At 38.7% G+C, this 20,415-nt stretch overlaps 1 protein-coding gene across 1 annotated transcript; it reads right to left on the reverse strand.

Moving 5' to 3' along the window:
* Positions 1-4,390: 4,390 nt before the first annotated feature.
* LOC104603101 (PR5-like receptor kinase) lies at positions 4,391-18,737 on the reverse strand. Its single transcript, XM_088886395.1, has 2 exons — positions 15,332-18,737; positions 4,391-7,313 (listed from the first exon to the last, which is right to left on the reverse strand). Exons 1-2 carry the CDS (start codon positions 15,732-15,734, stop codon positions 6,127-6,129), a joined length of 1,590 nt encoding a protein of 529 aa, XP_088742521.1. The 5' UTR covers positions 15,735-18,737; the 3' UTR covers positions 4,391-6,126.
* Between the last annotated feature and the right edge of the window lie 1,678 nt (positions 18,738-20,415).

Consider the following 20,415-nt stretch of genomic DNA (forward strand, 5'->3'; position numbering starts at 1 on the left):
GAAGATCAAACGAAACCCTCATTGCCATTCTGTTCTTGCCATGAAGAGTGCGCAGATGGGAGAGACGAGCAGATGGGAGAGATAGAGATGTTGAGAGGAAACCCTCGAAGCGGGTTTGTTTTCTCTCTCCTCTCCTTTGGATCTTAAAAGACGAGACACGATTCGATGAGGCGCAACTATGCTTTGAGCACTATGCTAGTCATTGCTGTGTTGATCCAAGTGCATGTAGAATCGAACGGCTGAGATCTTTGTCTGTCTTACATGCATGCAAAGAGAATAGTAGCAGCTTCACAGTATAGGATCCGAGACACCAACCTCTCAAACAATGTGCAAGAGAGAATAGCTTAATCTGATTAGAGCTAAAGCTGAGAGGATAATTTTCCTTTCTCAGTAAAGAGCCTATCTCAATGTGCTGAAGAACTTGGGAGAGATCCCTTATATAGTTGCTTCTCCAACGTTAAGTTCCTTGACATTAGGAACAAAAGTTACCAGAATAACCAATTGAGATAAATATTCCTTAACTTTAGAATTTATGCTCCATCAGATTTGAGACAAGTGTCTCAAGTTGACCAAGGATCTAACCACTTGATCATCCAGTCTACACTGGGTCAAATGGATATCCATTGACCCAATAAGAGCTGGAATATGGATCCAAATAATCCAACAACATTGGTATCTCCATGCATGAAAATGTTTTCAAATAAGCAATCAAATAAATTTGTTTTTTATAGAAAATAAATAAATAGGTAATTATTTAAAATGAATGATTGTGTGTGAGAGTATTGCATGAACTATCAACCATCAACATGTGGCTTGTCACATGGCCATTGGATATTCTAACATGTTGTTGAGGATTAAACAAGGGCCAGTGAATCCAAAAGAAACAAAGTGTAGAAATTTTATTTGGGATAAAAATACACATCATAATTACAAACAAATAAAGCAAAACTAAATAGGGTAAAAATTTTGCACTTGATCGAAATTTGCACTGCAACAATCGCAGCCAAACATATTTTGATTATATATCTTGATTCTCGGTCTACAGCTACAGTACAAGCAACATGCCACATGCAATTTTATAGAGGGTAAATCTATGATGCTGGAATTTTACAAAAAAAGAAAAAACTATGTTGGTGCAAAGGATATATCTACATTCACTCAATCACCAAATACAAATTTAGCCTGCACGATCCAATTCTTATTCGTATCCAACGGATCGGATTGTAGATATAATATAAATTCTTAATAAAATACAACGAAAATTGCTTTCATGGAACCTAAACCTGCAACCATTCATGAAACGAAAAATCAATGGTGGAACCAGTCTGTCAGCTATCGGATTGAATCAGAGCAGATCCAGGTTCGGTTATATTAAACAAAGCTACGCAAGTTCTGACTATTCTGTTCGTGCTCCGACTCGGATCAGAACACCCTGTTGAGCGAAACTCAAAAGATCGGAAGAGAACCCAAATGGTGTTATGTTCCTTTTTTTTTTCTTTTTACACAGATGGTTTTGCTTTTTGTTTCATCTAGCATAAGTAATCGTTTCAAGATTCTTTAGATTTAATGGAAGAACTACTTGTGCTTGGTATATTACCATGTTTGGGATCTTCACATTTGAAAGCTCCATTGGGTTCTTTTAAACAACGGACGCCTTTGATCTCACACTCGTTGCACTCGGGGGGAAGATCCCATCGCAGAGAAAACCCCAAAGCTAAGAGGTTCAAGAGGTGATTAGTTGACCAATTCTCATCAAATTGAGGCAATGATTCATGAACTGGAAACTGATAGACAGAACAACCATACAGAATATGCCTAGGTGCATGAGCAGGTATTGGTGCAGATGGCAGACTCTGCTTCGAAATTGAACTGCTATAGTAGAAGAGATCGTAGTCTCTGCAGCGAAAGTAGCTATAGAAGGCACGGTAGCGTTGTAGATGCAGAGATGGAAGTTCGCGCACGCATTTGAACAGGGTAAGATTTGGACTTGTTATTTCAAATGAAAGCGCATCAGAGAAAGGTGCTGTAAAATTGTAGAGGATATCGCAATTGCCCTGCTGCAAGCTACTATAGAGTTGATGATCTTGAATTGCAATTGTGTTATTATTGGGGAAGATGGATTTGACCTGGTAGAGTGTTCCCCCATCTCGAACTGAATCATGGGTATGCCATCTTTGCATAGGATGATGGCTGAGCCGCACTCGGGACAGGTTGCGTTGGAGAATGGATAGCTGATATTGGTTAGAGCCCCACAGTTGAATGGTCGGCAATGCATAGACCCTTCTTCATCGGCTGAGTGAAAACCAGACAGACAAAGGAGAAGCGAGAAAGCAAAAATGGCACGGGACAGGGAGGATAAGGAGGCAGAAGCCATCTCCTCACTTCACAATTTCACATGAAAAGCCGAAACAACATCTTAAACGGCACCAAATCTTCCAGGAAATAGCATTGGAAGAAGGGTAAATTACAGATAGGTATTCTGTGTACCCTGAACATTCAATTGACCTTTACATTTGGGGGGCGTTCTTTTCCTGGATTTTGAAAGGGTTTAAGTTGGTCAATCAGATTTTGATTCCCATTGCAAGATATCTCATATTCTTTTGTCAGACTTACTTGGCCATCAAGGAAAGTTTATTTTCTTAGATATCATAAGTGATGCCCATTTCCTAGGTGGGTAAATAACTTTCTCATCTTGGGTTACAGTTGCCAACACTTGAAGGGACAAAAATGTCCCTTGTAATAATGGATTTTTGTGGATGAAATGCAAAGTTTTTTAAATGGACCCGGAGAATGAACCGGTCAGGGGTCCGGGTCCCAGGTCAAACAGTCTGATCGTTTGAACAGAATGGTTGGCTCATTCTAACAAAAAAATAAAAAAGTTATAAAAATTAATAAATTAAAAAAGGTCAAAACTGTTCAAACGGTTAATCGCCCGGGTCAGCGGTTTGTTGAACAAAATCAATGATTTTTAGGAAAAATTCGATTTTCTGAAAAAACGGAACCAGTTACCCTTCAGGTCTGACCATCCGGTCCGGTCCAGTTTTAAAAACCATGATAAAATGGTCATTGCCTTACTTACATGGGAAATAAAAAAATATGGGTAAATGCATTTACCTGTGTAAATCTTTCCTGAGAAACAATTAACTAGATAAATGCATTTACCCGAATAAGTAACGTATCGAAATGCGAACAGGGCTTTGGGCCTATTCATTATTATTGTCAGTTAAACATTATATGGTGCAAAAAATAAAAGTCTTTTCATGTATTTTTGATATATTATATGCTGTCATTGAAAATTTGAATACGTTATTTGCTATCCATTTAAAAATATCATCGTGAGCAGACATTTGGTTACTTGATGAGCATCATATCAGAAATACATGAAAATGATATCAGAAATACAAAAAATTATATGGTAAAAGACTAAAAAGGGTCATGTGGATTGTAACAACACCTAAACCATTGCGTCCAACTATCTTATTTCACTTGTTAGAGACTATATATTGAGGGCACACAATTAACTTTTGATCTGCAAATAGATCCGATCGGATTCGAATACCACATTTAGGTCTGCTGATTCGATAAAAATCAGGAATGATTGATTGCATAAATGGAGAGGGCAAGGTGGAAATATTATCCAAGATATCTTGTACCTGAACCTGAGTGCGTACATCAAGCACAAGCAGTAAAAGAATCCAATTCAAGCACGTATTCAAGGAAGCCGACAGAGTGGTTGACTGGTTAGCCATGTTAGACTACTGGGGAGATGCTAATATGGATTCATCATGTCCAATTCAAATCTAACTCAATTCTCTGTTGTAGAAAGCAATGATAATGGTATGTTACAAGATTGAAGATGATTTCAATTACTTTTGGATCAATTAGTCAACAGTATTTAAAACTTTTTACCGATGGTATACAATTGCAGCTTGATCAGGTTATATAATGTTATAACATAATAATCAATTTATTTTCTACTGTAGCATCTCCATGCAACGTCTCTGATAGCCTTTAAGCAGAAAATAGGAGAGTGATGGAAAGGACTCAAGGCAGCTATTTTGTGGAGTTTCACTTTTTCTACGAGCCTATGACGATGTTGTGGTGTAGTGCATGGGCGCATGGCTAAAAATCCAGAATTAATTACAGTGTTAGATATATATTAGTAAATATGTATTTGATAGTATTTTTAAGATAAACTATTTATAATTTATGGGCAATTTCTCAACTGGGTACAATTTCTAAAATAAGTGTAAAGGATATATATACTTTTTTTATGTCTATTGTCTGTTTTAGACAAAAATGATAAAAAATGTTCAATAAAATTTCCAAAAAGAAGAGGCATTCGCTCTTCTGCATAAAGTAATTCAAAGTGGAACTATAATAATACAACAATGGCCTGTCATTAGTCCTTGTTTCAAACAAACAAGGCAAGGACAATTGATTGGGGTTCTACGAAACCACTGCTCTCTGATCTTCACCCGTAGGTAGTTACCCCCCACCCCCCTTTTTTTTTCTCTCTCTCTGTTTCAAGGGAGTATCAAGATCTCTCAAGGTTCATTTCCTTTTCCTTTCTATGTTAACCACCGGTGGAAGTTGCCACTTGCATTGCCGTCTCTAGCTTTTTGGAAGACAGTTACAGTTCTCCGGTGTCTGGGACGGCAGTTATAGTTCTCCGGCAATTCGGATGGTAGTTACAATTTTCCAGCATTGTAGATGGATGTTTCAGTTCTCCGACATTTTTTTGGATGGAATGTAACAGTGGACAGTTATCCGGTGTGTTGGTTGGCAGTTACAGATCTTGCGTCTTTTGCGGATTGGTTCGAAATGGGTGGAAGTTACAGATCATGGCCTATGGCTTTGGAAACCTCCCTTGTCAATTATGCTCATCAGTTATGATGGTTTGGAGGTACTTATCCACTTCTGTTGATGATTTTAAGTCACCTTAATTTGGTTGCAGAAGTTCTTTCGATTCTCCTACTTCCATCTCTTTATTTTGTTATTTCTTGAGATTTGTATTTCAACTTTAATTAACGTTGTATCAATCTCTTAAATGAATGAAATGTTTTAACTTAAAAAAAAAAGAAAAATACAACAAAGGCCTTAGGCCCTTGGTTCCATTATGTTTCGGCACATATATGCAACGCTAGGACAAATTTAGTAACAAATGTGGCTTGATCTTGTAGATGCCCAACAATTTATATGGAAGTTAACTGCTGGTTACTTGGTTAGGTAAGGCTTTTATTTTAGCTGGATCGAGGAATAAGCTGTAACACTGGGCGGGGCTAAAACCCCCAAATCACAGCCTTTTATGTATTGCTGTGGCCCCATTTCAACGTTACGTCATTCAATTCAAGGTGGGGCCACATCAATACATCAAGGGCTCCGATACACCGTATTAGCCCGCGCAAATCCAAGGCTGTGATTTACATTCTCTAATAAGAACCGATGAACATCCTTTTGTTTTCTCCATCAAATAGTAATGCTATATCTATATTTTGTTTTAAAAAAATCTGACTCAATTCACAACCCACGAGACCTTTAAAAAAAAGTAGCATAAATCTATAATATTAAATATGAAATAAGAATCTATATTGTGAATAGGCAAAAATAGTCTTATCTAATTGCCAAATTCCACTTAATCCTAGGGACTTCAAATTAAAATTCTGAAAAAGGGCTGATGAAAAAAAAAATCCTGAATGAAAACTAAAAAAGGGTCTAATATTCAAGCAAATCAAACTTCAACTTAACTAAGCAAGATTTTTAGATCCATTCAATCCTATTTTTAGGGAATAATATTCTAATTCAACTTAACTAAGCAAAGATTAGATCCTATCTATTTTTTTAACATTCTTTGGTAAATATGTCAGAATGTTGGTTCTCACTTTGAAGTCTGGAGTACCAGTCGATAGATTATTCAACCAATAAGGAAATTCCTCCCAGCCAAAGTATTGCAATTCTTGATCCAGCCAACAAACACATTTATGGGAACTCATCTGATTTTAAGGATTTTGCGTTTGTCACCTTGGTTGAATATATCCAAACTGTCGGGTTAAGTTGAATTGCTCTAGGATGGAATACCTGCCCCAACCTTGTTCAACATTTCAAGATGATAAAAAAAGTAGATATTTACCTCATGGAACACCTCTCTTCTCTTTCAGGGGAACCACCAGGTGAGGTTGATCTTGCTCTTGAAGGAGAAGACAGAAAAGGCTTGGGTGGAATTTGCAAGGAATTAAGACTTCCTTCTAACATCTCCACAACCTTACCCATTGAAGGCCGACTTGAAGGATCAGTCTGGATACACCACAAACCTACTATACTCATCTTCCTTGCAATTTCTTCTTCTTCTTCAGTTATGTCCCCACATAACCCTAGATCCTCATCTAACCTGAGACGCTTATATATCCAGTGGGGGAAGTATATTTCACTGGTATTCTCAGCACCCACATCAATGTTCTTTCTTCCACCAACCATTTCCAGAACCATCATTCCATAGCTATAAACATCTGCCTTGTGTGAGACTCCTCCAAAGTTTCTACAGAATATTTCTGGTGCAATATAACCAGCAGTCCCTCTAGCACCCTGCATTGATATGATACTTTCTTTTTGATTAGGGCATAGTTTAGCAAGGCCGAAATCAGCTATCTTTGGGGAGAAGTCGTGGTCTAGAAGAATGTTATGTGGCTTTATGTCAAAATGTAGAATGCGAGTTTTGCAACCACGGTGTAGGTACTCCAGCCCTCGAGCAATGCCTATTGCAATTTGATAGAGTCTTGCCCAACCAAGTTGATGATTTGTCTCTGAAAACTTCCTATTATATATGAAATTTTCAAGAGATCCATTGGTCATGAATTCATAAATAAGAGCTCGTTTGTTCCCCTCAAAGCAGAAACCAAGGAGAGTGACAATGTTAACATGGGAGGTTCTACTAATGCTTGCAACTTCATTAATGAATTCTTCTCCATTTCCTTTGGACTCACTCAAAACCTTCACTGCCACAAGCTGGCCATCAAATAGCTTCCCTCTGTAAACACAAGCATAGCCTCCTTGCCCTAATTTATCTTTGAAGCAGTTGGTCATTTTCTTGACCTGTGAATAACTATATCTTTTTGGGGCAAGGGATTCAGAATTCCTAAAAAAGGCCTCTATATCTCCATTAATTTTCATGTGAATATTTATACCTTTTCTTTCCACTGGGTCAAACCTGATAATTTTCTTCTGGAAAAGGATGATGCACATTAGAAGGAAGGATCCAACTATAAATGCAGCGCTCATACCTAGTGCAACCCTTAATATCCATCTTTTCTTTCTTTCTGAAAATTAAAAAAAAAACAAAAAAAAAAGTAATTACTCAATGCAAGGATAAAAAGAAAAAAAAGTAATTATAAATATTTATAGTTTTATGGTTTGTTCATTTCCTCTTAATTCTTATTTCTTAAGAGGAATCTTCTAACTTTAAGAGGAAAATGGGTGTTTGTTTCCTCTTATCTCTTAAAGATGAATCTTACTACTTTTTGTTTTCTAATGATACCCCCAAAGCACAAACAAAAGTTCTTATATATGGGGTTAATAAAATGGACATTAGACAATTTTCAGAATTCAGAATTTAGAGCAAGAATCTTTACATTCAGACTTCAAAGGAAAAAAAAAATTTACTAATACCAATATACCTCTTAATGTAATTATTGCATTTTTAGATGTCAAACGTTAGGGCAAACAAACATGCCCTTATACAAGTGTATCTATGAAGTCGATGCTCTCTTATATGTATTAAACACTAGTTTGAAAATCAGATCAAACCAGATGGTTGAACCATTTGACCTGGGAACCAGTGATGTTTTTGGGTCCGATTTTGGATTAGGCCACTTTTTTGAAGAAAAACATTGAATTGGTCAAAAAACCAACTGACCCAAATGGTCAAACCATTTGACTTAAAAATCGGTGATATTTTTGGGTCTGAATTTGGACTGGGCTGCTTTTTTGAAGAAAAACGTTGAATTGGTCAAAAAACCCGCTGACTCGAACAATTGAACTGCTAAACCATTTGACCCAGGTAGCGGTTTGTGGTTTAATAAGAAAATTATTTATTTTTTAAGGTTATTAACAAAAAAAGATTGAGAGATGGAAGAGGGGACTGAGATCACTAAGATCTCACCATCATCATGGCCAGTGAACATTACCGTCACCATCATTATCATCGGTGAATGTCACCTTCTCCTCCTCCTCCTTCCTTCCTATCTCTACTTCCTTTCTTTCCTTTCATTTTTTCCTTTTTTTTTTCTTTCATTTCTTAATTTCTTGTTTCTTTGCTGCCAGCCACCTATCTCTTTCTTTTCTCAAAGAAGAAAAGATATGTATATATATCTACCCTAATATTCCAATCTAAGGGTCAAACCATTTAAACCATTCAACCCAAATGATTGAACCGCTAACCTAAAAATCGGTGATCAAAGTTGTTCCATTTCCATTTCCATATAGGTTGTTAAAAACTTAAAACCTTGGTATCAAGGAAGGAACAAATTGCCCCGAGAAGTAAATAGACGGGATATTCTAGATATGATATGATTCAAACCACCCTGCTTTGACAAAAGCAAATGACAAGATTTAAGAAGCACATAAAATTAGGTATACGACAATCCGAAATGAATGATGAAAAAATGTATTTATGTAGAAAGCAAAATAAAAGTGAAAAAGATCAAAAAAGTTTGTTTTTATTTTCAAATTCCCAAGTTGTGTTTTGTACCTGTAGGTGGACATGTCAAGGTTCGAGATTTTGTTCTCTAAGACAATGGTGACCTTGCGGGGGGAAATCATATTGAAGAATAAAACCTGCCTCCAAGAGTGGCAAGAGCAGGTCACCAAGTGGATTATGCACGAAATTTGAGACTGAACATCCATCTGGAATAGCTGTGAGTCTTTGTTCCAATTTGTTATTGAAGAATACTGAATACATCACGGTATTGTCACTGTGGAAACCGATAAAACCCAAGAAGTTGATGCCTAAAATCTTCAGTGTTTGAATAGATCTTCATGTTTGCATCCGAACAAAGTAATGTTATTGGGGCTAATTACTTTTGAAAGAGTATGAATGGTAGAATAGGTGAATGACCTAGCCAAAATTGGCCTAGGCTCTCATCTTTATATTCAAAGAATAATATTTACAAGAATGGAAATACACAATTTACATTATCAATGAGAAAAAAAAGAGAAAGTTGTAATGATAATCTCCTTTCTCTTTAGTTGTAATTTGTTGGACTGATTTCTAGGGCAAAACTACCCCCTCCGGGTTTTGTATAGTTCCTCCTGGTTCAACAAAAAAAAGAGAAAAATATATACAAATAATCTCCTATCTAAAATTAGTGGTTATCACTCCAGATTGGTAGTATTATTTTTGAGGAAGCTCTCGGATTTGATTGAGCTTAGTTTCCTCGAGTAGAACGATCATAGGAGGAAGGAGGAGCCTAATTTCTTCTTTAGACTTGGATTCATGCATGGGCGCATGTAAAGCATATGCATTGGTTCACAACGTGTGCTGTCTTCATGGTCATTATCTCTAACAACCCCTCTCTAACTGATCGGGGAGGACATTAGTGTAATTAGCTTGCTACTAAGAAATTGAAATTGATCAGAGAGTGGTTTGGTGTAAACATTAGCTAGTAAATTAGGTCACAAACAAAATGAAATCAATTTTTATGTGTTTGGTGTGAACATAAAAAAATAGGATTTGTTTTGATGCAGAATGGAAACGAAATATATGAGAAAAGCTTCAAAGAAAAGAGCAGAAGTCAATTTTTAGGAAGAAGAATTCTTTATTAAACAATTAAGAAAAAATTGATAACAAGAGAACTGTCTTAGCCTTTTCCTACCTACTCTTTATATAGGCATACACCCTTATGTCTCCTAATCCTAATTTGAAAACATTACATAATAGAATCCTACTAAAATTCTTTAAAAAATAAAATCCTAATCTAAAAAAATACTCCAAAATAGAATCCTACTAAAATCCTTCAAAAGGAAAGTCCTAATTGAATATAAATTCAATTGGTAAAAACGTACTAAGATAGAATTCTTGTATTGATGCTATCTCAGTAAATATTTACTAAGTTGGGTCGGTGGCATCATTTTTGCTTCTTATGTGTCTTGGAATGGTCTCAACTTGCATAAAACTTATCGGCCTTTTCCTATACTTTATCATCATTTTCCCTATATGTAATAAAATGGGTCTTCGAAAACCAACTTTGTAAATATTTACTCAGTTGGTCTGAATCCCAGTACTGCATCATGTTTTAGATGTGTGGCACTAGATTCTTTTGATAATTTGCAAGCAGTTGTTCTATGTTTAGAAATGAATTTACCCATCCATTTTTGCATGGCAAAACAAGTGTGATGAGCTTCATTGCCTAGAAAAAACGGGATGAGCCCTGACGTCTGACCCTGTATTACTTCTCACTGCGTAAGTTCGTTGTTCGGTGGTTATCATTGCTGATTACTTCCGGTCAAGATTGTTTCCACCGTCATCAATATTTATTGATGCCAGATTTATAGATTTGCTACAATAGTAACAATTATTGACAGAGCTCGTTGTTGAAGACTACTCTGTTTTGACAAAATTTACAATTTCTTAATAGAGCCCGTTGTTGAAGACTGCTCTGTTTCTTGACAGAATTTACAGAGTTTCTTGATAGAACTCATTGTTAAAACAGTTTTGTTGATGACTACAAATCTTGATCTGGCCTCACCTTATTACATCCATCCCTCGGATAATCCCGAGGCTATATTGGTGTCATCTCCACTCACTGGAGAGAATTACTTCACATGGCAGCGTGCGACAAGGAATGCCTTACACGCCAATAATAAATTCAGTTTTGTAAATGGCATGCTTGAAAAACCAGATTGATCCACAACTGAGGAGAAAACATGGACAAAATGTCCATGGTCATCTCCTGGCTGTTCAATTCCTTAGATCATGAACTCCACGAGAGTGTGGTCTATGCTGATACAACCAGAGAAATTTGGAGAGATATCAAGGAATGTTTTTCTCAAGCTAATGCTCCATGAGTCTACTAGCTAAAAAGAGAAATATCTCTTTTGCATTAAGGCAATCTCTCAATTGCTTCATACTTTACCAAAATGAAAGGATTGTAGGAAGAACTAGCAAACCTCTCTACAATTCTAGACTATACCTGTGGTGACGTAAAGAGCTAGTTGTTGAACATGAAAAGGATAAGCTCCATCAATTTTTGATGGGCTTAAATGATGTTTTTAATAATGTCGGATCCAACATTTTAGCAAGTGATCATCTTCCTAGTTTGAATCATGCCTATTCCTTAACCTCTGATACAGACTTCTCCAGTTGTTGGCTTAACCTCTGATCAGTATGCGCAACTTCTGCACCTCCTCACTACCGGTACACATCACGCTTGCACCACCATGTCTGGTAAGGCTTTTCTTTCATCAACTACATCTTCATGGATTTTAGATAGTGGAGTATCTGACCACATGACCTATAGCCAGTCCTTACTGGTTAATTGTGAGCCTCTACTAGTTTTGTCCTTAGTTTACTTGCTGAATGGTTCTTCCTTGATGGCCACCCAATAAGAGTGTGGCTGTAATGGTCCCAAATACTCTGGTCAAGAGGTTCTTTATGTCCCTAACTTCTGTCATAATTTGCTATAAATCAATAAAGTCACTTTTAAATCGAATTCCATTGTTGTGTTCCTTCCTACTTGTTGCATTCTACAGGGCCAAGACTTGAGGACGCAGATCAACAAGGGAAAATTTCTTAATGGGATTTATTATATTTAATTTGTTCCTAAATCCTCCAAACAAGTGTTTTCTCTTAGTACAACAGATGACTACTTTACATGGCACAACCGACTAGGCCATGCCTCACCTCGTCAACTTTCTTTGTTGTCGAATGGTCATTTTTCATCATCTTCTGATCATGTTTGTGATGTATGAAAATGTGCTAAACACAAGCATCCTATTTCCAATAAGCTCATTTAGAGTAGAAGCACCATTTGCTTTGACCCACTGTGACATTTAGGGGGCATATCATACCCCGTCTCTATCTGGTGCTCATTATTTTCTAATGACAGTGGACAATTATAGTAGATGTACATGATTGTACCTCATGAAATATAAGTTTGAAACCTACCATTTTCGAACATCGTTTTGTAATATGGTCTACACTCAGTTCTAATGTATGGTTCAGTCGGTTCGATCTGATAACAATCGTGAAGTTCTGTCTAATCCAACACAACAATTTTTCCAAGAGTGGCAAAATTTATCAACAGTCCTGTGTAGATACACCACAACAAAATGGGATCGTTGAAAAAAAAACAAAAACACCAACATTTGTTAGAAATGGCATGTGCATTAGGATTTCAAGCTTCTCTCCTGTTATCATTCTGGGGGGAATGTGCTCTCACATCTACTTATATGATTAACTATTTACCAGTAGTCCCTTTATATGGAAAGACACCATTCGAGGTCCTATTTGGTAAGCCCCCCAATTACAGCCACTTGGGTACATCTGGATGCTTGTGTTATGCTTAAGAACGACCACTATCCCATGAAAAATTTTCACCCCATGCATCCAGTTGTGTGTTTATGGGATATCTATATGGCCAAAAAGGCTATAAAGTGTATGATTTAGCCACAGGACATGTATTCACGTCTAGAGATGTTACCTTCTATGAAACTATGTTACCTTATGCTAATATTGGGATTGTTGCTCTCCTACATGCTACAAATACAAATAATCATGTAGACCCCATGTTGTTGATTCAGTTGATGATATATTCATAGAGCCCACTGAGCCCAAAAATTTGATTGAGCCCAATACCATACCTATGTACATAACTGATCCCAACAATGGTTCTGATTCAACTAAGGTTATATCTCATCATGGAACTGAGTTCATTACCCAATCCACTAGCATTGAACCCACTACTATGCGGCCCCAACGCATTTGAAAACCTCTAGAACACACCAGGATTATGTTTGTCATTCTGCATCCCATATTACACTTCCTATTTCCGAACCCACATCTTACTCTCAAGCGGCCTTTGACCCAAATTGGTGTAAGGCAATGGGTGAAGAAGTTACAGCTCTTGAAAGAAATAAGACATGGTCCATAGTTTATCTTCCTCCTAAGAAGTGGCAGATTGGTTCTAAATGGTTCTATAAACTCTAGTGCAATGCCTATGATTCTATTGAACGATATAAAGCTCGTTTCATTGCCAAAGGATATACTCAGGTTAAGGGGTATTATTATCATGACACTCATGCTTCTCTAGCAAAGTTAGTTACCCTACGATGCCTTCTCTCTATTACTGCAATTTGAGGGTGGGAATTTCATCAATTTGATGTTCATAATGCCTTTCTACATGGTGATTTGGTTGAGAAGGTCTATTCTGCCAGAAAAGCCAACGGTCGAGATTGAATTGATCCGACAGCTCCTAGAGAAACCAGCTACGCGATCCCCGAGGCCGAAATCGGTTTAGCGTGTTTTTTGACGTCCGCGGAATTTATAAACCCCGTGGCATCCACGCATATACAGACACGACCTGGGTTTTTCTGGTCGAGCCGTGTGGTCGAATAAATCCGACCGGTGACTCATCTGACTAGTTGCTTGAACTTCGGACCAAATCCACTTGGCTCGTCATGAACTCCCTGCACCAGGTCAAGACCCCTAGCTCGGGGGGTGGGGGCAATTGATGAACGGTGATTTGGCCCAACTTCGTAATAGGGAGACACGTGGACATGACTCGACATAAGTGACAACTCAGCACAATCAGATCGGCACGTGGACGTGACCCAACACGAGTGATAGATCAGCGTGATCAGTTCGCTACAGAGCGACCTCGGGTACCCTGTTACCCCGAACCGAAGCTAATTCGAGTTACCAGATCATGACCAGGATAAGGAACAAGTCTGTTACACATCGAGCTCGGATAGATGAACTACCTCGGAGATAGGCCACCTCGGTGCAAGATCACCTTGGTACTAAGGCACTTCGGCATTCAGAGCAAATCAAGTCTGTGGAACACGAGCTCAGGCAGCTCGCCACCAAGCAGCTCGGAACTTCACAGGCAACTCACTACCCGGTCAGGTTGACCTCCACATGGCAACCCAGAAGATCTCGCCACCGGATCCCGTGCTTTTCGGGATCACGCCTCGTAACTGCTAGCACTATCTCCCCGTCCTATTCGGGTGGCAGTGATAAGCCTTATCGGCTAGCGGCGTTATCTCCTGTTAATACGGAAACGGGCCTCATCATAGCAAGGATCTTGGAACCACTCCGAAAGACCCGCAAGGACTCCAGTATATAAAGACCCCAACCCTCCAGGGGCGAAGGTACGCGTAATCTCTGCTCTCTAGCTCTCTTGCTTTCTTAAGCTCTCATCAGCTCGCAACCAGATACTAACTTAAGCATCAAGTGACCTCGCCGGACAAGCTCCCCGGGTTCTTTGATTCTCCTTATGCAGATTAATCAGGTCCATCGTCTAGTGGAAGCTAAGTCATCGCCAGTTAGAAGGAGCCGAATTGCGTCTCATCACTACTAATGAACAAGGTTGGGGCAGGAAAGCTCAAAACCTGGGTAGCCGCACTCCTTAAATTTGTCATTGATCCAGAATGGATAGTTTATGCTCTGGTTCCCGCAGATTTGAGGCTTGCAAGTTCCGAATTTTGGGTCAACGCAAAAACTGTTTCCATCGATAAGACGAAGAAGAACAAGAATAAGCGAAAGGAAAACATACCGTTACTCTGAACGGAGAACGTTAGATCCTGACACCAAGGATGGAGTGGGAAATCTCATGAAAGTCTGAAGGGAGTTACGGATGAACCGATTGAGATGAGAGAGGGGGGTCTCTTTGGATTTGGCTTGACTCTGCCATAAGACCAGAGGCAGAGTGCTTTTGAATTTTCAGCCATCGCCCTGCGAAATGGAGCCATACCAACTGTACACACAAACATCATAGTTAACATATTCAAAGAGTTGATTAAAAAAAAAAAAAGAAAAAAAACAACAGAAAAGTCTATGCCAAACGAATTTATAAAAGTAGATCAAAATATTTGCATTACAAATATCTCTGCAATAAGTATCTGACCTAGGAAGTAGGAAGTGGGTACCCCAACAACTTTGTACTAGAATGGGCGAAAGGCTGGTGTACATATGGCAAAATTAGATTTAGCAAAGAAAAAGATATGATATCTGATAATCCAGAATGGGTGATGATGAAAAACATATTTACGTAGAAAGCAAAGTGAAAAAGATGAAGAAAGTAAATTTTTGTTCCCAAATTCCAAGTTGTATGTTTTGTACCTGTAGTTGAACTTGGACATGTCAAGGTTCCATTTTGATGTTGTCTAACACAACGGAGTTCTTTCCTGTCAAACTTGTTACATTGCGGGGGGAATTCCAATTGAAGAGAAAACCCGGCCTCCAAGTGTGGCAGGAGCCGGTCATCCGCATCCAGTGGTTCACGCACGGGAATTTGGTAGACCGAACATCTATCTGGAATAGACGGCAGACTCTCTTCCGATTTGTAATTACCGAAGAATAGATCATGGTCTCGGCAATGTGGGTACTGATGAAACCCAGGGAGATGTGGGGACTGAAACTGATCATGATGATCTTCACGTTTGCAACTGAACAAAGTAATATTGGGAGAAATTACTCTAAAGGAGAGAGAATTGAAAGTGGATGATGAGAAATTCTTTGTCATCACAGAAGCCAGATTCCAAGCTGCGATGGAGTGAGGAATCACGTATCACAATTGTGTTATTATCACCAAAAATGGATTGAACTTGGTAAGATCTTGCTCCTTCGCAGAAGCCTAATAGGATCGTGGGTCTGCCATCTGGACATTCTATATGTATGGTGCTCATCAGTCCGCAATCCGGGTGGATAGCGTTGGAGAAGACACTGTTCCCACAGTCGAATGGAAGACACGACTGTTCCAAGTTGTCATCAGCTGAATGAAGAGCCAAGTGAAATGACACAAGGAAGAGGAAGGAGTAAACACCACCAACAACAAAGCCATGGGTGTCCATCTCACAGTACTAGACGAATGACAACCACAAAGACCCACCTAACAGAGTCCCGATCTTTCTACCCAACCCCGTCGTATGTTCCCTCTTCTCTATTTATATGCACTTTATCAGAGAAGAGAGGTCCTGACACTTGCATCCCATCGCTCAATGGAAACTAATTTCTTGGTTGCCACGTCAGTTGACTTGGAGAGAACCAAAGACTTGTGAAGGAGTGATGAGTATTGGGTTCCGCTTTAAGAGCGGTGATCCAATCAGCGGGCTCTCTCATTCTCATTCGTTGTAGTTCAGACTTCGGAGTCACCGGGCTAGCATCCTAGCAGGTTGAGTAAGTTTCCTACTCACCTTCTCCGTTGACTAGTAAGACCAGTCTTCACACTCACCACCACTATGTAATATCCAATCAAATCAAACAATGGACATAGGAAAAGTCCACGAAGAAATCGTTGGCTTTTCTACTGGTTCGAAACGTCAAGAAAAGAACCGACGGGAAGCAATGGCACATTAAAGCAACCTCCTTCCTTTGTACGCTATACATTTCCGTGCTCAAAGGGAATGCAAAAAGAAAACCCATAGACGAAGAAATATAGCTATGAGATGAGACTGAGAGTGCCACAGACGGAGAGACTTGATCACTTGGGTCTCTGTCTTCCCCAATAAAATAATTTACAACACGATAATTTCTTGGTTATCACTTTGTATCTCTTCCCCAAGTAGAACAGAGAAACAAGATATCCATTTGAAATTGAAGGATGAGCATTTAATCAAACAGAAGGATGACAGAAGAAAAAGGCATTTTCTTCCATTTCCTATGTATTATGGATGTGTAGGTTTTGATCTCCTAATTTTGTCTTCATAAGCCCTCACAATTTTCATAGTTGTCTAAATGAAAGGGTTCCTAGTTCAAAGTTCAAACAATGAAAGGTCATGATTTTCCAAGTTCCAACTATGGGTAGAGTAGAGGAATGTTTCGAGGCAAAAAGATCGGCTTCCCTCAGGGCACCCGTGGCCATACCATTCCAACCGTCATTGGGAATATCTCCATGAAATAAAGCATCAATGCAAGGCTGTAAAGGTTGCTCTAATGGGCTTTGCCCTGACTGAAGCTAAACTCGGCAAAAAGAGTCAATTTAAAAATTTAAATGAAAAGTGTTGGAACCAATGGAAATTGGAGACTCTATACTTTACTGGGTTACTACACATGACTCCTCCACTCTGAACCTTCTGCCTGATTTCGCTTTTGACAAAAAGAGCTTTTGTAATTTTTAAAGGCAAATTCTCTCACCAGAAGGGAAGAACAGGGCAGCAGCCTTCAAACATGTTCCAAACATAAAAGGTTCTTGGGATGCCAGCACAGGAATTGTGACTATCGAATCTTTTATAATGCAGAATCCTAGAAACAAAGTTATGTGATTGGTGGACGATTTTTACCCAAATTCTTCTTCTAGGAAACTCAGGTGTTTGGACTTTGGAGGGAAAAGTCTACAGCGAATTGACGCGACGGACCACGCTTCAGGTTCAGGCTCGATATTTATGGGTAGGAAAACCAGGACTCAAGAGATTTTGCTGATTGGCCAGGTCCAGGAAGCAGACCTTGGTGTGAAAATCCCCTTTCTTTTGACATAACGCTAGCCGCCGGTCGAATCTTGGTTCAGTGCTTGATTTCGTACTACTGTAACATTTTAATGACAATTTCTGTGATGTCTCGTGCCGGAAAGCGTGTTGGACAGGAGAGCAATAGAGCACAAATTTGATATTGGAAAATAGTGCAAATTGTACGACGAAAAATGTAAAGCCCAAAATGGAAACCATCTTAGCGATCAAATGGGAAAACGAATGAGAACCAATAAAAACCATCTCGGCAATGTGGGTACTGATGAAACCCAGGGAGTTGTAGGGGCTGAAACTGATGATGATAATGATCTTCACGTTTGCAACTTAACAAAGTAATATTGGGGCTTATTACTCTAAAGGAGGGAGAATTGAAAGTGGATGATGGGAAATTCTTTATGTCATCACATAAGCCAAATTCCAAGCTGCGATGGAGGGAGGAATCACGCATCACAATTGTGTTATTATCACCAAAAATGGATTGAACTTGGTAAGATCTTTCTCCTTCGCCGAAGCCGAATAGGATCGTGGGTCTGCCATCTGGACATTCTAAACGTATGGTGCTCACCAGTCGGCATTCCGGGTGGGTAGCGTTGGAGAAGACACTGTTCCAACAGTCGAATAGAAGACACGACTGTTCCAAGTTGTCATCAGCTGAATGAAGAGCCAAGTGAAATGACACAAGGAAGAGGAAGGAGTAAACACCACCAACAACAAAGCCATGGGTGTCCATCTCACAGTACTAAACGAACGAGAGTTTAGCTTCACTTATTCCATGGGGGATTCGTGTTCCAAATTCCAAGCACTCCGTGAAGGACGATTCAACGCCACCATTCTCCAGGAAGAGAGAGGTTGTGGGACTTACTTCCAAAGACTTATTTTCGGTGGTCACGTCGTCAGTTGACTTGAACAGATAATCAAAGACTTGGAGCTATATTTGGCTACTTCCTGGAAGGCTGGACTGGAACTATACTTGCTCTCTTCTTCAATGTCACCTCATCCAATGTATAATGAGACGTCTGGGGAGGGGGGATGACTCTGCCCGTCATTTGGAAAGTCGACACAGCATCATTGAGGGAGGAAGATGAACCATCAGGTATATAGACGACCGAGGACCCAGGCACAGAGCTGTTGAATTGTCAGCCATCGCCTTGCAAAGCCAACTGTACAAAGACCCATCACAATCAAGAGTCAAGACTGTACAAAGCAGACTGATTGCCAACCTTCTTGATACGTTATATATTATGGTTTATAGTCACTACTCAGGGCCTGTTCGGGAGGGATTCAGCATTGATTGAACCACGTTTACTGAGCCTTTTTTGGAGAAGTTACCACAACTATTTTAATAGGAAAACGTATTTACGTATTTACGTATTGTTGTGCAACCGCAATAAGAAAGCAAACATAAATTTGAACTTCTACATAGATATGGTCAACCTAAGCCCGGCCGGTTAATTAATTTGGTTCATAAATTCGTTGTGAGCCTAACCCCGGTTTCAGCCCGAAGGACCATAATCATAGATTTGAGTCCTTCTCGCTCAGTTTCGAAAAGGATACAAATACAAATACAAATATATATATATATATATATATATGTAGAGTGTGCAGAACCTTAATTGTATTTTGTATTATTTTCTATATGTTTGTATTCTTTCCAAACTGAACCTCTGTCTCAATTGTTCAACTGATTTCACATGTATTATAGGCTTAAGTATATAAAATCTTAAACACACAAAACTAGCATTTCTAAAACAGAATTAACTAAATCATTAAATTCATATTAACATTATTAAATATTTCCTTTTAAAGTGGTTATTGTATTAACATTATTAAATAAAGTTAGGATGAATAATGCAATTTTTATTATTTAGAGGCCCTTATATTTCACATAAGGCTGCAAATGGATTAATTATATCATATGGAAACTTGTATCCGAATCTGATCTAAAATATAATTGGATTTGAAAACATGGGATTTAGATCAAAACTTGCTTTTTATCCGATTCCGTTTTAACTTTTTTAAATACAAACCAAATTAAATAGATCACCAATCCCACTTGTGGTTAATAAAATAGATCACTGATTTTTTTTTGGTAATTAAATAGATCATTGATTAACTTAAGAAAGACTTTTTCACTTACCCCAGACACATGGTTTCCTGAAAAATGAATGGGCCGTAATTAGTTTTTTCATAATTGGATAGATGGTAAAGGTTGTGTTTGATTTAATAGAAAACAAAAGAGAACCAGAAATATGGGGAAAGATTTTAAGAAAATTTGGTTTTCTATCAAAATCAAAATGTTTCTATCTCGATAAAACACAGTTGGTCATGGAAAGTATTACAGTATAGAATTACTATACTGTCACCGTCAGACAAGCTTTAAAGATTTGTTGGCGACTTTCCGGCGTTTTCGTTGCACTGGGCCTGGAGCGCATTTCAATCCCATTCTGTCCTCATGCATGCAACCGTTGAATGGCCACTTCTCGTTACTGTTCATATGAAATGGCCAAGCTGAATCGGGCTTGGCTCAGGTTTTGTACTAATGATAAGGGCTTAAGCTTAGGTTTGGGCCCGGCTTGGCCTGGATTGCAAGTTCAAGCCTAACCTTTATACAGGCCCGGACTGGGCTTACGGGCCTTTATACAAGCCTAAAGACCCATTATAGTGATGCGAGAACACTGGAAAGTTGCTCAATTACACAATCTAGACATGTGTTAAGCAATTAAACCCATTACAAAGCTTCTA

This window comes from Nelumbo nucifera, chromosome 4, assembly GCF_055504915.1.
Source record: "Nelumbo nucifera cultivar China Antique chromosome 4, China Antique-T2T, whole genome shotgun sequence".
NCBI lineage: Eukaryota > Viridiplantae > Streptophyta > Magnoliopsida > Proteales > Nelumbonaceae > Nelumbo > Nelumbo nucifera.